A 17,671-nucleotide genomic window follows, 5' to 3' on the forward strand; every position below is an offset into this window, starting at 1 on the left:
GGCAGAAGAATTTTTCTTAGTACAGAACAAAATGAAAAGTCTCCCATGTCTACCTCTTTCTACACAGACACAGCAACCATCCGATTTCTCAATCTTTTCCCCACCTTTCCCCCCTTTCTATTCCACAAAACCGCCATTGTCTTCATGGCCCGTTCTCAATGAGCTGTTGAGTACACCTCCCAGATGGGGTGGTGGCCGGGCAGAGGAGCTCCTCACTTCCCAGTAGGGGCGGCCGGGCAGAAGCGCCCCTCACCTCCCGGACGGGGCGGCTGGCCGGGCGGGGGGCTGACCCCCCACCTCCCTCCCGGACAGGGCGGCTGGCCGGGCAGAGGGGCTCCTCACTTCCCAGTAGGGGCGGCCGGGCAGAGGCGCCCCTCACCTCCCCGACGGGGCGGCTGGCCCAGCGGGGGGCTGACCCCCCCACCTCCCTCCCGGAGGGGGCGGCTGGCCGGGCAGAGGGGCTCCTCACTTCCCGGTAGGGGCGGCCGGGCAGAGGCGCCCCTCACCTCCCGGACAGGGCGGCTGGCCGGGCGGGGGGCTGACCCCCCACCTCCCTCCCGGACGGGGCGGCTGGCCGGGCAGGGGGCTGACCCCCCCACCTCCCTCCCGGACGGGGCGGCTGGCCGGGCGGGGGGCTGACCCCCCCACCTCCCTCCCGGACGGGGCGGCTGGCCGGGCGGGGGGCTGACCCCCCCACCTCCCTCCCGGACGGGGCGGCTGGCCGGGCGGGGGGCTGACCCCCCCACCTCCCTCCCGGACGGGGCGGCTGGCCGGGCGGGGGGCTGACCCCCCCACCTCCCTCCCGGACGGGGCGGCTGGCCGGGCGGGGGGCTGACCCCCCCACCTCCCTCCCGGACGGGGCGGCTGGCCGGGCGGGGGGCTGACCCCCCCACCTCCCTCCCGGACGGGGCGGCTGGCCGGGCGGGGGGCTGACCCCCCCACCTCCCTCCCGGACGGGGCGGCTGGCCGGGCGGGGGGCTGACCCCCCCACCTCCCTCCCGGACGGGGCGGCTGGCCGGGCGGGGGGCTGACCCCCCCAACTCCCTCCCGGACGGGGCGGCTGGCCGGGCGGGGCGCTGACCCCCCCACCTCCCTCCCGGACGGGGCGGCTGGCCGGGCAGAGGGGCTCCTCACTTCCCAGAAGGGGCGGCCGGGCAGAGGCGCCCCTCACCTCCCGGATGGGGCGGCTGGCCAGGCGGGGGGCTAACCCCCCCACCTCCCTCCCGGACGGGGCGGCTGGCCGGGCAGAGGGGCTCCTCACTTCCCAGTAGGGGCGGCCGGGCAGAGGCGCCCCCCCCACCTCCTAGACAGGGCGGCTGGCCGGGCAGGGGGCTGATCCCCCCACCTCCCTCCCGGACGGGGCGGCTGGCCGGGCGGGGGGCTGACCCCCCCACCTCCCTCCCGGATGGGGCGGCTGGCCGGGAGGGGGGCTGACCCCCCCACCTCCCTCCCGGACGGGGCGGCTGGCCGGGCAGAGGGGCTCCTCACTTCCCAGTAGGGGCGGCCGGGCAGAGGTGCCCCTCACCTCCCGGACGGGGCGGCTGGCCGGGCGGGGGGCTGACCCCCCCATCTCCCTCCCAGACGAGGAGGGAGGACGCTTCTCACTTCTCAGACGGGGTGGCTGCCGGGCGGAGGGGCTCCTCACTTCTCAGACGGGGCGGTTGCCAGGCAGAGGGTCTCCTCACTTCTCAGACAGGGCGGCCGGGCAGAGACGCTCCTCACATCCCGGACGGGGCGGCAGGGCAGAGGTGCTCCCCACATCTCAGACGATGGGCGGCCGGGCAGAGACGCTCCTCACTTCCCAGATGTGATGGCGGCCGGGAAGAGGCGCTCCTCACTTCCTAGATGGGATGGCGGCCGGGCAGAGACGCTCCTCACTTTCCAGACTGGGGAGCCAGGCAGAGGGGCTCCTCACATCCCAGACGATGGGCAGTCAGGCGGAGACGCTCCTCACTTCCCAGACGGGGTGGCTGCCAGGCAGAGGCTGCAATCTCGGCACTTAGGGAGGCCAAGGCAGGCGGCTGGGAGGTGGTTGTAGCGAGCCGAGATCACGCCACTGCACTCCAGCCTGGGCGCCATTGAGCACTGAGTTAACGAGACTCCGTCTGCAATCCCGGCACCTCGGGAGGCCGAGGCCGGCGGATCACTCGCGGTTAGGAGCTGGAGACCAGCCCAGCCGACACATCGAAACCCCGTCTCCACCAAAAAAATACGAAAACCAGTCAGGCGTGGTGGCGCACGCCTGCAATCGCAGGCACTCGGCAGGCTGAGGCAGGAGAATCGGGCAGGGAGGTTGCAGTGAGCTGAGATGGCAGCAGCACCGTCCAGCTTCGGCTCGGCATCAGAGGGAGACCGTGGAAAGAGGGGAGAGGGGAGAGGGGAGAGGGGAGAGGGGGGAGGGGGGAGGGGAGAGGGGAGAGGGGAGAGGGGAGAGGGGAGAGGGAGCTCTATCTACCACACAGTCCTTCTCTGAACTCAACAGGACATTCTTTAATTATACTACCAAATGCTGCGAAGAAGTTGGCCAACATAATACTTTTAAAGTGGTTGCTTTGTTGGGGGATCTGCTTTTCTGTAGTCTTAGAATACTGATTACCATCAGAGATTACTTGGCGTTCTATATCAGGGTTGATACAACTGTGTTTCCTTATCTGCTTCCAACTGTGCACCCTTAGTTTGGGACTTATCCTTTCCTGTTACAAGTTGCCCCAGGCCACGAGGACTTCTAACCCATCATATCTTACTTTCCTTGTCCTCTTTAAGTTGTCAAATCTTACTCTGTAGATGCATAGTCTAGGATCTGAGGGATCAAAGCTTTACTAAAAGCTTTGCCACCTCAGAATAACACCTCTTCCTGGAATGGGGAGCCCCTCCTTGGCCCCTACACCATCAGATTGCCACATTTCTCACTCACATATGTTGCAGATTTGCTTTAACTTTGCTCCTGACGTTTGCTTTATTGGTTAGTTTCTTGGTTCCCTTGTAAACTAGCTGGAATAGGTTATTAAACTACTGATGCTCCTGGCATCTTGTGGGAGAGTTTCCTAGTATGTGTTCATTTAATTAAACATGCTTAGAGTTCTCAAGGGCCCTTAAAGTCATGGGGCAGGCCAGTAAATTTTTATTCCTGAAGGCCTCATGTATTTGGGCACCTTCCAAATCTCCAAGCCCACAACTGTCTTTCCTTCTTTGAAGCTCTGCTTACTTAACTTCATACTCCAGCACCAGCAATTGCTTTTTCCTCCGGGCCATTCTTTTTCCTAAGGAAATCAAGTTTTTATACTCTTCTGCAAGTCACCACAGTAACATGCTGTGTGGATGCAGGGTGTCTAATTCAGTCTTTTTCCGCCTGAGCACACTCACAGTGTGCTCAGCCCTAATTTGTGTGTCAGCAGCTTCTATGTAGTTGACTCTCTTGAGCCATCAGAAATTGTCAGAATTGCCAGTGTTAACTCACTTGAGGCTTATATGGAAAGTGTCCAACACAAAGAGTGAATGGTAAGCCTGAGACTAGATTTTGTTTCTGATTCTCGTCAGTAGAATCCAAGAGACCTGGCCTCATCAGGAATCCAGAGCCATGAGACAGAGGTGTAACCCAGGACTTCAAAAGGCTTGCTGGCCTAGTGCAGTGTTTGTCAAAGATAGTGAACATCAGAATCACCTGGAGAGCCTGTTAAAGCACCAATTGCTGGGTTCCAACAGAGTTTCTGCCTTGTTAGCTCTGAATGAGACCCAATAATTTATATTTTAACAAGTTCCCAGGGGATGCTGATGCTGCTGGGACCACACTTTGAGACCCATGGGCCTAGTGCATACTGCTACCTTCATTTCCACTGCTTTCAAACTCTATCTCCCTCAGTAGTAGATAATGCGAGTAGGGCTTGTCTACAGGATTGACCAGAAATCAACAAGTGGCCAGGTAGAGAGGACAAAGGCAGTTCTGCTCAGAGATTTCTCCTGCTGGAGTATCTCTAAGCATAATTAATAGGTGTCATTCATCTAGTTTCTCTTCTATCCATTTTCCTTATTGGCAACTATAGACTAAATGTAAAATTACCACCAACAACCTAGCATATTTACATGAGTGAATTGATCAACAGAACAACCGTAACTACTTATTTAGGAAAAAGAGATGAGGAGAAAAGAAACTTTTACTTGCAGATTAGTGAATTGATCAACAAAACTACCCTAATTACATATTTGGGAAGAATAAGGAATTTTCCCAAAATTACATAAATTTGGTCACTTTAGCCTGTGGTGCATGGTTGTCAAGCCTTTATCAGAGGCAGAAACACAGGTTAATAGAGTCGTGTGTTTGACAGTGTGGACTCGGGAGAAGTCAAGTGCAAAGCACAAGAAAGCAGGAACTTTGTGGCAAGTTCTAACTTTGCCTTTCTTTGTTTGCAGTGCCTTTCAGGCAGTTCTGATGGGACAATTCGCCTTTGGTCCCTTGGCCAGCAGAGATGTATAGCAACATACCGAGTCCATGATGAAGGTGTTTGGGCGCTGCAAGTCAATGATGCCTTCACACATGTGTATTCTGGTGGAAGGGACAGGAAGATTTATTGTACAGACCTAAGAAACCCTGACATTCGGGTGCTAATTTGTGAAGAAAAAGCACCAGTTCTCAAGGTATGTCATATGTTAATATTTTAGTTTTATAATTAAGGTTGTTACATGTGTTAGCCAAATAGAGCAAAAGCTATATTAAAACATGACTCAACTGCAGGGTTCGGGGGGAAGGTTTGTAAAAAAGATATTCCATCATGAGCAGAACTTGACAGGGTAAGGAAGAGTAGGCATCTGTCTGGATGGAAGAGTGTCAGTATGAGATACTCTGGGTCAGTTCTGGGGCACTTTTGTGTTTTGCTTTTTTTTTTTTTAACAGTTTTGTAAGTCGCCTATAGAAGAAAGTGTGACTTCTTGGTACATCAGTGATGCATGGCTGTCCCACTGATGAATTGTAGTGAAATTGTCTCATACTTGCTCCTGAGCTTGCCTGGCTTTCCTGAGCAGTCCTTAGGAAGAGAAATATGAGGAGTTAAGGTTATCTGTGAGCAGACAACAAAGCAGAGGAAGGTCAGGAAATGTGTCCATGGTTTCAGGAGTAAGGAAGTGGAAGAGTACTCTCCTGAAAGAAGAGAGAGCAGGCTGCTTCATACTCCAAACCACCACTGCCTCAGAGCAGCCCTAACCATCAGGATCTGCCATGTGGGTCAAAGGGTTCTTGAGGAAGCCTTTGGAAGCCATCCACATGAACACCTGCTGAAAGTGAAGCCTGGACTGAAAAATGGCCAGTCGACTTGTTCAACCTCACCGATAGTCACAGAATTTCACATTAAAACAACAGTGAAGAAGTTTCCAAAAATTTTTTTTTTTTTTGAGACGGAGTCTTGCTCTGTTGCCCAGGCTGGAGTGCAGTGGCGCGATCTCAGCTCACTGCAAGTTCCACCTCCCAGGTTAATGCCATTCTCCTGCCTCAGCCTCCGGAGTAGCTGGGACTATAGGCACCCACCACCACGCCCAGCTAATTTTTTTTTGTTTTTTTAGTAGAGATGGGGTTTCACCGTGTTAGCCAGGATGGTATCGATCTCCTGACCTGGTGATCTGCCCACCTCGGCCTCCCAAAGTGCTGGGATTACAGGCGTGAGCCACCACACGTGGCTGGAAGTTTCCAAGTTTTAAAATGGAGGCAGAAAAATACTACCACTCCCTTTTCTCAGAAATCACCTAAAAGGAAAATGAGAAACAGAACTGCAGATACCCATTCTCTACGAAACTAAGTGACATCTGAAACCTCAGACTGTTGTGTAGGAGGAAGGGCTGAAAAGAGGAATGGAGGTCAAATGCGATGGTTGGGAGGATGTCTGCAGTCTAAGAATTCAGACAAAACTGGCCAAGTACGGTTCTTTAAAATAGATGGCATATCCTAATGGACCGAACCAGTAATCCTTTAGAGAAGCAAGGAGTCAGAGCTGAATTAATAATCATACATATACAACATGTGTGCAGGCAGCAGGCTGATGTGATGGGGAGACAAACTTGGAGGAGAAACACTCTGCATTATGAGTTCTGCAGCTGCCTGGATCTCTTGCCGGGATGTTGGCTGTGGGGAAAAGACTGAAAGAACTTGGCACAAACATAATTATATGTTATAAGGAATATCATCTTGAACTGAGGAGGATTGCTGCTAGCTAGGAGTCCTGCCCTGTTCCCACCACTGCAAACCTGCGGTTTCCTGATGTGGGAAGAATAGTGGATGAATGTAGAGTGATTCCGCTTGTGTAATATATACATGCACATAAACATATTCTTATATGTGCAGTATTTTACATACAGAAGAATATACAGTAAGCTATTCCCAGGTGTCCCGTCCTTAGGCGAGGGTTATTTTCACTTTTACTATGTTGTTAGGATGTTTTTTACTTCAGACATTTTCAAAGTAAAAAGAAATTTATTTCCTTGTTACTATAGAAACATAAAAACTGGAGTAACAAGAAGAGAAAATTATGGAAAGTCTTTATCCTTTTGACTGTATCCATTCAAGTACCTCAAATTGACCACACTTAAAATTATTGGCCACTGTTTTAGGTGAGAAATTACCCCATTACACTTTTATAGGGCTATGAATTTATTTAGCAAAGAAAAAGACTCTCTCATTTTTCTGTGCATCCTTAGTTTTTCACACATGCCCAGGTATAGTCACCACAATTGTTGAATGAAGGAGTTGATATTAATAACGTATCTAGTCCTGGCAGTTCAGAAGAGTTGACATTCCACAAAGCAATATTTTTGTGCTTTGTTTTCAGATGGAGCTTGATAGATCAGCTGATCCTCCTCCTGCAATTTGGGTTGCAACAACTAAGTCTACAGTAAATAAATGGGTAAGTGAGCTATTAACCTGGCAAAGGTTTATAAACATGTATTTTGTTATCACAGACCTGTAGACGCCAGTTGCAAATGCTCAGTGTGGCCCTAACTCTAGCATGCTTTTGGGCAGGGGCAAAAACCTGAAAGCCCTGTGAATGTAGGTGGAATCCTAAAGACCATACTAAAATTAAGAAAATAGTCAAAATGACTATTCTGACTTCTTTGTCCGGAGCCAAGATACATGTTCCATGTCCTTAGAATAGACACTGTTGCCTGGTAAAACCAGTAAGTCTTAGTACATCTTCTGACCTCATGAAGCTACATTTGAAGATAGGTAGCCCAAGTACCAACAAGGCAGGGAAACTCACCAGGATTCAAATTTGTTTAAACATAAGAGAAAGCAGAAAATTGTGCTTTCAAATTAGTTTTCTTTTTCCTCATAGCATGAAGAACAGGGATAGAGATAGAGGATAAACAGAAGTCATCCAAAGTGCACCGTTAATTCTTAAATCTTAATTTAAAAAGACTTAAGTTTTCTTGCTTACCAGACTATCTGTAGGTAACAAAAGAGAAGGTGTTTGCATTTATTCCTGTTGACATGCAGGTCAAGTGTTCTTTCTGTATACTTATTTTTTAAATGTTGTATATCTTGTGTTAATTTCATCATGCCAACTTATGACCAATATAATTTTACCTGGAAGAGCACGCCTGCTTTCATGCATAGTTTTCTCTCCCAAAGACAATATTCCCTTCTTAAAATTTGTTTCTTTCTAAACGATGATAGATAATTGTACTGTGACCAAATATTTTTCGGTTGATGTAGTGGTTGTTGAGGTTTTCTTGTTTGTTTTTTGACTTTATTTTTCTTGCCACTTTAAACAGGCTGGCAAAGCTTGTAGAGCATAACATGATCAAATAACAAATTTTGTAATTTTAGACTTTGAAAGGAATTCATAATTTTAGAGCCTCTGGAGATTATGACAATGACTGTACAAATCCTATAACACCTCTTTGTACACAACCTGACCAGGTTATTAAAGGTAAGAAAATGGAAGGTACTGTACCCCTTATTGAAGTTAGCGATAGTTACTTAGAGATTGACAAAAATCAAGACAATGGCCTTTCTTTAAATATAATCCTGATGTAAACAAAAGATAATACATTGGTTTATTTTTAATATAAGGAAAAGGTTTTTTTTTGTTTGTTTGTTTTGCTTTTTGTTTTGTTTTGTTTTTTTGAGATGGAGTGTTGCTCTGTCACCCAGGCTGGACTGCAGTGACGGGATCTTGGCTCACTGCAACCCCTGCCTCCCGGGTTCAAGCCATTATCTTGCCTCATCCTCCCGAGCAGCTGGAATTACAGGTGTGAGCTACCACGCCCAGCTACTTTTTATATTTTTAGTAGAGATGGGGTTTCATCTTGTTGGCCAGGCTGGTCTCAAACTCCTGACCTCAAATGATCTGCCCGCCTCGCCTCCCAAAGTACTGGGATTACGGGCGTGAGCCACCACGCCCAGCCAGAAAAAGTTATTTTAAAAAATGCTGTTAATGACTTTTAAAGTGGACTTTCTTGAGTCAATTTATTTGCCTAACATCAGAATAGCCATGATAAAGCCAGTAACCACTTCATAAAATACATAGGATTTAATATTGTACTTAGATATGAGGCAGAAAAGGACAGATATGATCCTCAAATTCTACATGCTGCTGCTGATTATGGCAAAAAAGCAGCATATGTTTAATGTCAGAGTTTGGGATTAGAATTTTGTATGGCACATTCATTTGTTCATGCTGTTAAACCTTTAGAATATTCATTCAGGAAGCAAAAGATGGGAAGCCAAAGTTAATGCAAAATGAGACTAATACAGAGACTTCCTGTCATCATTTTGACTTTTCCCAGTGGATAAAGCTGTTGTCCCTCAACAATTTTCCACTAGTACCCCCTTGACATGAAGAGCCCTTTAATCCATAATGTATTATTAAAATCAGATAGTTTTTCTTTGAATGTTTATAAATGGACATAAATAATTTATGGGACTTGAATTGCTTTAGATATAATTATATAGTCTTTAGGTTTGCCTTTTCCTTTCTAGTAGCTAGTACAGTTTATGTTCCTGTTAGATACCAGTTAACAATTGTTACCACACCATGAATTTAAATGTAGAAAGATTGTTTTACCAATTGTGTTTTTTTTTCCCATTAGGGGGTGCTAGTATTATTCAGTGCCACATTCTTAATGATAAGAGACATATATTAACCAAAGATACCAATAATAATGTGGCATATTGGGATGTATTGAAGGTGAGTATTTTTTTGGGGCTAAATATAGGTTGTTAGATTGTATACCCCCTTTATTTTTTATTTTTTGTATGTGATAAGATAATAAATATAAATTAAGATGTAATTGCAGTAATACTTTATGGGGTGGTATATACTTTCTTATATGAATATTAGATAAGATCATAGTTCATCTTTTTAAGTAAATAAACTGTTTAAATGGAATCATTTTCTCTGGTTAGTGTATTGCAGACAATCTTATATGCTGCCTTACCTTAAAAGTCTCATCCTTGTAGCTATTGACATCTTAAGCCAGATAATTATTTGGAGGTGGAGGAGGGGGCAGGTAGGGGGCTATTCCATGCATTGTAGGATGTTTAGAACATCTCTAGCCTCCACCCAGTAGTTGCCAGTAATACCCCTCCCTCCCCCTAGGTGTGGCAACCACAAGTGTCTCCACATGTTGCCAGATGTTTGGAGGGAGGAAGAATGCTGTAAAATCACCCTAGATGAGACACACTGGAGTGCACACAATAAGGTTGGCTGTTTCTTAGGATTTATAGACATCACTATGAGCATTAGTTACAACTCTGGGTCATGTTACAATAACTCCTTCTGGGACAGTTGAAATGCATGAAGCTATTCAATCACATTCCAAATAGCAGTGAAGCATTTGTAGGCAGATTAAAAAGTTAGTCTGCTTTTATCATTCTCACCAGTCTCTCTCCTAGTGTTGTTGGTATACTTGTTCATTTGTTCAACAGATATTTCCTAGATCGAATGATTGTCATGTGCAAAGAACCATGCTTGAGGGTCATAAATGATGAAAAAGTCTTTACCTTGATCCCCTTTGGTAGGAGGGACAAGTGGAATGGGAAAACCTTATAGATAAAGAAGGAACAGATTTCAGGATAGCTTATGGATGAGGGAAGTCAGGAGAGCTTCGTGGTGGAGAAATCGTTTGAACAAGGACTTAAAGGTTTCCAGTAGATGCATAATGGGAGTAGAAGGAAGAGCATTTCAGGAAAAGGAAATGAATGGCAGAGGCACAGGAAAAGGATGGTATGTGCTTATTTGGGGCAAGGTGAGCAGTTTTGTTTATTTGGAGACCAGAGTAAATATAAGGAAGTAACAGGGGTGTAAGATTGAAAAATGACATTTAGGTCATTTCCCAAAGAGCCTTCAGCTGCAGGACCCAAAGTTGGCCTTTCTTTTGTACTCCTAGAAGAACCTTAGATAATTTTAGAGCAGGAAAATCTCATGTTGAGGGCAGTAGTTGTTAGTGTATGTAATGGGAAACTGAAAGCTGGAAGACGTCATGATTGGAGATCTAAAGGAAGAGACATGAGCACCATAGGAAAGGTTAAATAAATAAATAAAAATAAAGGACGAGACAGATGTTGAGCTTATTATAAAGGAAGAATTGAAAACAGCTGGTATTTTGGTTAAGCTCCTGGTTATAAAGAAAAGAGATTCACTTAATGAACTAAAGAATAAGACAGGCAAGTTTCTTGCTAGGAAAAAGGGACTGTCACTGAACAGAAACCTTGGCTTGACTACCATTTTTCCTCCCTGTGGGACATCTATGTGGGAAGTCCATTATGAAACAGTTGTTTGGTGAGCATTGCTTCAGAATGAGAGGCTTTAGTTCTTTGAGTAGAAAGTTTAGTTGCAGCAAGCTTCAAAAATCTGATTAGTTTTTCTCTACAATAGAGAGATGCCTGTTGGGGGTGGGGGTAGAAACACATTGATTTCAGAGAGGGTTCTCTTGGGGACTGGCAGGATCCAGAACAGCCCTAAGAAACTCATCAGCAGAAATTATTGATTCTTCACTTTGATACTCTACCACAAATGTGTCCCTAACTCTGTCCTGTGGCTGGACTTCGCCTCATGCTGCACAGGACCTAATTGTCTCCAGAATACCCAAGAGAATCTGATCAGGCCAGCTCCTCTTTGAGAGTTGACCTATCTGTTTTCTGTATATGGGTCTGTTGTCCACTCTTGGTCTGGTTAACTGAGGCCTGAGTAGAATCCTGCTGTCTGAATGGGAGGTACTTCTACTTAGATGGGGCCAGCATACATCATGATTGGCATTTCTGTGTACCTAGCAGCTTCCCATATCTAGACCTTGAAGTTTTGATATCAAATGATCTGGTGTAATAGACGTGGCTAAACAGTGTGGGACAGTCAGTTTTTTAGGAACATTGGCTTGGGAGTTGGACAGAGCTGCATTCTAACCTTGGCTGTGCCAAATACTCGCCAAGTGATCTACGGAATATGCTAGGGAACATCTCTAAAATGGTTTCTTCATTCCTAAAATGTCGGGGGTGCCTATTATTGGTGATGTTGAGAAGCACAGTGTCTGGTACATAATAGGAGGCTGTTGCACTAGTACAGGTGAAAGGTGATATTTGTCTAGACTAGGGTGGGAACAAGGGGGATGGAAAAAATAGAATGATTAGGAAAATATTTAGGCCTGTGAACAAGAGTGATACTTTTTTTTTCTTCTTTTTTTTGATACGGAGTCTCATTCTGTTGCCCCGGCTGGAGTGCAGTGGCGTAACCTCAGCTCACTGCAACCTCTGACTCCCAGGTTCAAGCGATTCTCCTGCCTCAGCCTCCCGAGTAGCTGGGATTACAGGCATGCACCACCACATCGGGCTAATTTTTGTATTTTTAGTAGAGACAGCGTTTCTCCTTGTTGGCCAGGATGGTCTCGATCTCCTGGCCTCATGATCTGCCCGTCTTGGCCTCCCACAGTGCTGAGATTACAGGCATGAGCAACCGTGCCTGCCCAAAGGAGTGATACTTTAATGAAAGGAGTATGAGGAAAGGAAAAAGCAAGAATGAGTCCCAGGTTTCTTGATTGTCCAGTTTGGTGAATGGAAGTGATGTAGGGAATGTAAGATGAAAAACAGGTTATCAGGAGAAAAGGACATGCTGAGAAAGATGTTGAATTTGAGTTTCTGTGGGATATCTGAATAGAGGTGTTTGGTGGGCAGACAGCTGTACAGTCTCATGCACAGTTAAAGAACTGGGCTGGAGAAAAAGGCTCAGCAGTCATCAGCTTGTGGGTTACAGTTTGATGTCATAGGAAATGTCAGAGTTTCCAAGGGACATATGTAGACTGAGAAGAAACTAAGTCATCAGTCTTTCAGGGATGTTGGGAAAAGAGGAAGCCACAATAGTATATGATTTTAAAAAGTTGCGGGGGAGTAAGAAAACAAAGAGCCAGTGGCAGCTCAAGAACTAATTGAGTGTTTCAAGAAGGAGCTTGCGGTTAGTGGCATTAACCTGCTGTGAGTTGATTTAAGATGCGACTTAAATTATTAAATCATGGATTTAAATAAAGAGGGTGGCCTCTGGGTAGAGTCTTAAGGGCAAAAGCCAGGTAGAGTGAGTTGAGTAGTGATTTGAAGGTGAAGAAACAGAAAATTTGACTGGATAATCTTTGAAGAAATTTGATTGGAGGGGTAGGCAGGAAGCGGCGGAAACTAGAGAAGATGTAGGAGTCAGAGGGCCAAAGGAAGCTTTTGATTTTGTTTGGTTTTGTTTGGATATTTGGGTATTTTTCAGATGTAAGAAATTTGAGCATATTTCATTGCTCCTGGGAAGAAGCCAGTAGAGACATTCATGGGTAGATGACAATACAAGGTCATCCCAAGAAGCAAGAGGTGAGGGGGACCGGAGCACAGTCAGAAGGGACACCGTTTTCCTTGCACCAGGGAGAATGATAGAGAAAGTTAAGGGGATTCTGTCAAGGCTTCTCTTTGTTTTGAGAAAAAGGAATCAGAGTCATGTGCTGAGGGTAATGGGGAAGGTGGCAAGGTCAGAGGTAGAAGAGAGATTTAGTTGAGATGGACTGCAAGACAGCCCAGGGCTCAAGTCTCCAGTAAATGAGGGAGAGTGGCAGGTTGCTAGATGGCAGTGAAGGAAAGGTGTACAGTTTACTGCTGCTAAATGACATAGGCCCCAGAGAAATAAGTTTTTACATGGAGATGGTAGAGTAATGGTCTCCATGTAGCATCAAGGAACAATGGGATGTGGGAAAATAAGCAGTCCCCCTTTGAGAAGATGGCCGACAACTGGGACCCTCGAAAGAGCCACGTTGCTGTTAAGATGCGGTGGTATATTATATCAATATCAGCACAATTAAATACAGTTTCTTCCCAAATACTATTTTGTGCTTTTTTAATTTAAATTTTTTATAGCAGCAGATTATTTTAAAAAAGGACCACATTCTTTTTGAAATGTATTTTAGACTGTTTCACTTAGACACATGTGAAAATTTGTAAAATTTTGAATACCAAAGTCAGAATCAAGTGAATTCACCACTTAATATTGATCATTATACTTTCTTTTGATGTATAGGCATGTAAAGTTGAAGATCTGGGCAAAGTGGATTTTGAAGATGAAATTAAGAAAAGATTTAAAATGGTGTATGTGCCAAATTGGTTCTCAGTAGACTTAAAAACAGGGGTAAGTTAGCAATTGATACTTGTATGATTTGGGATAATTGAAGATTTTCATTATAGCTTATAATTATTATTAGTTACAGAGTCCTGTGTTTTTAGGTGTGAAAAAAAAAATTTGTGTTAAAACTTAAAATGCAAAATGGAATAAAAAAGAAAAAAACAAAATTAAAAATATATTAAAAAAGAAAAAAATTTAAAAGTTACAAAATGCCTTTGGTATCCCAGGAAACTAAATTGTGTTGTTGCGTTGAATCACACAAAACACATTTTGGTTCCTGAATTTATGACTTAGCACTTTAGTCAAATAGTACAAATAAATGAAGGTTTAGAGACTTGTTTGGAGAATATATTCAAATGGGATGCCACTAAGTTTTTTCTTTTGATAGATGTTAACTATTACTTTGGATGAAAGTGATTGTTTTGCTGCCTGGGTTTCTGCAAAAGATGCTGGTTTCAGCAGCCCTGATGGGTCAGATCCAAAATGTGAGTTTAAGTGTCCTTCATTTTTTTCCTCCCTTCTGAAGAGAAGATGAATATGAGCTGTTTTTTGCTAAGTACTTATCTTTGTAAAAGTTCTCTATATTTTGTTGACTATGTCCTAAAAATGTGGTATGTACAAATACCTAATGTATACAAATCATTTTAGTAATTTCATATGGAAATAGCCGTTTAAAGAATCTGATTCTCGGCCAGGCGCAGTAGCTCACACCTGTAATCTCAGCACTTTGGGAGGCCGAGGCGGGTGGATCACGAGGTCAGGGGATCGAGACCATCCTGGCTAACACGGTGAAACCCCATCTCTACTAAAAATACAAAAAATTAGCTGGGCGTGGTGGCAGGTGCCTGTAGTCCCAGCTATTCGGGAGGCTGAGGCAGGAGAATGGCGTGAACCCGGGAGGCGGAGCTTGCCGTGAGCCGAGATTGCACCACTGCGCTCCAGCCTGGGTGACAGAGCGAGACTCTATCTCAAAAAAAAAAAAAAAAAAAAAAAAAAAAAATCTGATTCTCATGTTTGTTTTTAAATAATAGCTGTATCTGAACAACCAAGTAGAATATCTCTTTGCTCCATAGCATCATTGCTTTAAACATTCTAAGATAAAATTTTAGCAGAATTGGCAAAATGACTAAAGTCTTTATTTTAGACATCATTCGCATTGGGTTAAGAATTTAACATCAGAATATGTACAAACTTACAATTTTTATTCTATTTTTAGGTTAAAGCCAAGTAACTCGCTTTTCCATTTTATCTCTTTTTAATTAACTTTTTTGCAGTGAATTTAGGAGGACTTTTACTCCAAGCACTCCTGGAATATTGGCCTAGAACACATGTGAATCCAATGGATGAAGAGGAAAATGAAGTAAACCATGGTCAGTTTTTATATTCAGATAGTTGCATAAAAAGTTAGAGGTACTTACTTAAAAGGTACTTACTAAAAGGTACTTACTTAAACCGTTAGCTAAAATATTTGTGGTGTACTCAGTTTATTGTCCTCTCTTCCATATCTCAAAGTAGGAACATCCATCCAGTCTTAACTGAGACTGAGATTCCAAAAGACCAGACCACCTTATGATATGGCTTTTAGTGAGACTGCTCAAGATAAATAAAATACCTATATTTATATTCAGATGACTTTTGTCTTAAAATGAGGCACCTTAACAGACTTATTTCCAAAATATTCTTCAAGGTACCTCTGATCTTTTGGATTAACCTCCAAAGCTAGGTAGTTAGCTGCATCAGAAAGCCAGGTTTGTCATTGCATAGTCACTCTTCATGTTGGGCTGAAATGTTGGTATTTCCTAGTCTCATGGCCTACCTGATTTTGACTCTGTTTCAAAAAAAAAATTCAAATTCCAACTCAGAAGTGACAGAGCATATGCTCAAGCATGTGTAAAGAATTAATGTCACTGAGGACATCTGAAACGTGTGTGTGCCATAGGCAGTGGCAGTAACGTTCCCTGAGCAGCAGAGGAGAACATGTTTTGAATATATGCATTTGGCTCAGTTTGATCAAAGGAAGGGGAAACAAGAACTTAGAATTTCACATCCTCATGTGTAACCTACAGCTGGTTGAGGAATCATTGAGTCCCATCGACTGAGGCTTACTCTGCTGAAGATTCTCTGCTGGCCACCAGGAGTGAGCAACAATGGCGAGTACCTCCTGCCAGGGACTTTGTTCTGGCTGTCAGATTCACCCATAATGATATGTGGAATTTAAATCTCTCACATGAGGATGACATGCTTCCTTGAAAACCAGTCTTCTGATGTTCCTGTCAGAGAGAGGGTGCTGTTGCCCCACCCATGGTGGCTTTTCTTTTACATCACCTGGCACACTTTGATCCCTGTCAGAATTGTACAGTGGACTTTGAGCTAAAGAAACTGATGGAAAAATCTTTCCACAGAGGGTCAAGAAAGCTAGGTTCTGGGTTGGGCTCTGCTGCTTAACAGCTATGTTGCTGTGGGCAAATCATTTCCAGTTAGATGGGATACTCTCAGCCACCCAAATAAGCAATAAGGATTAAGTTATCAAAACAGTGGTATAGTCATGCACCCTTTGGATCTAGGCTTTGGGTGAGGAGTATAAGGAAGACATCACCAGAAATCACGTCATCCTTAACATCAGACTGCATGGGAAAGGTAGGGCAGGGCATGGCTACTATCCAGAGCTCAGACCACAGCACCTGCAGCATACTCAGTGGACACTCTGGAGTTGTTCAGATGGTGCTTGGTGAGCAGTTCTACTATTCAGGGGCCCTTACCAAGTTTCAGGTGGGGGTACTAAAGACACATGGGTATGGTCCCTGTCCTTCAGGAGCTGATGTTCTGGTATGGCAGAGAGTTACTTATGGAAAGCATTCTGAGATAGAAGGGTGCTAGGAGAGAGGTTCCACAAATGCTATAGGATTTCAGGGGGTCAGATGCTTCCAGTTTGATGAGGAAAGTGTCATGAATGAATTGGCACTTGAGTTGGTATCACCCACCTGTGCTAGGTCAAAAGTTTATGAAGAAAGCAGAATGGAGCTAGGCGTGGTGGCTCACACCTGTAATCCCAGTGCTTTGGGAGGCCTCTAATATTTGTTGACAGTGATTTTGACGTCTGTGCTTGTTGGGTCATTTACTACTTCATGGCTTATGTTTAGGCTGCCCTGCCCAGCAGCCTTGAACCCAGGAGTTTGAAACCATGCTGGGCGATACAGCAAGATCCTGTCCCTACAAGAAATGTAAACAATTAGCCAGGTGTGGTGGTGTGTGCCTATAGTTCCAGCTACTCAGGAGGCTGAGGTGGGAGGATCACTTGAGCCAGGGGAGGTTGAGGCCGCAATGATCTGTGATCACGCCACTGCACTCCAACCTGGGCAACAGAATGAGACCCCATCTCAAAGAAAAAACAACAGTGGAAAGGAAATCTGCAGAGAACAATAAAAGCAAAATTGTGGACTCCTTGAGGATTTTTTCACAAATGCTTCTGTCTTTAGTTATGGCTGCCATTAAATGTAATTTTTTTTTCCTCAAGAAATTTTTCTGAGCTTGGTGTTCTACAAAAAACAAAAACAAAAACAAAAAAACTCTAGAATCGTTTATATACAGGCTGTCCTAGACTTCCTTGTGGCTGAAGTAGCTGGTTATGTTTTTGTTCTGAATCTCAAACATTAATCTCTTTTATTAAAATCCTCTAAAATACAGTCATTTTTTCCATGAAATAGACCACAAGTTGCTGTGTTTCTTATTTTCAGAAATTTAACTTGTTTTTAACCTTTATTTCTAACTCTGGTGGACTTAGAGGACATTTGAATTTAATCTTGCAATGTTTGAAGCTTGTGGGAGTAAAATGTTTAGAATCTGTGTTTTTAGCACTAACTCTGATGTTAACACCACCTGCATCTTTTCCTAGTAAATGGGGAGCAGGAGAACCGAGTGCAGAAGGGAAATGGATATTTTCAAGTGCCCCCACATACACCCGTGATCTTTGGTGAAGCTGGAGGTCGCACACTGTTCAGGTATGGGTAAGAAAGACCAGAGGTTCTGCCTGAGAAGGTATCCCATTTGCTAAG

General features: G+C 44.8%; 1 protein-coding gene across 6 annotated transcripts in view; it reads left to right on the forward strand.

Annotated features, from left to right (window-relative positions):
• WDR48 (WD repeat domain 48) overlaps positions 1 to 17,671 on the forward strand; it is a 47,239-nt gene that overhangs the window by 21,198 nt on the left and 8,370 nt on the right. For all 6 annotated transcript variants that reach the window (XR_010155037.1, XR_010155039.1, XR_010155038.1 and 3 more), the window contains 8 exon segments: positions 4,408 to 4,632; positions 6,810 to 6,884; positions 7,808 to 7,910; positions 9,073 to 9,170; positions 13,518 to 13,625; positions 14,008 to 14,104; positions 14,894 to 14,989; positions 17,512 to 17,617. Coding sequence is in view for 3 of the 6 variants with exons in the window: in NM_001280519.1 (NP_001267448.1) it covers positions 4,408 to 4,632; positions 6,810 to 6,884; positions 7,808 to 7,910; positions 9,073 to 9,170; positions 13,518 to 13,625; positions 14,008 to 14,104; positions 14,894 to 14,989; positions 17,512 to 17,617 (908 nt within the window). In the remaining 3 variants the exon portion in view is untranslated.

Source organism: Pan troglodytes, chromosome 2 (genome assembly GCF_028858775.2).
Source record: "Pan troglodytes isolate AG18354 chromosome 2, NHGRI_mPanTro3-v2.0_pri, whole genome shotgun sequence".
In the NCBI taxonomy this organism is placed as follows: Eukaryota; Metazoa; Chordata; class Mammalia; order Primates; family Hominidae; genus Pan; species Pan troglodytes.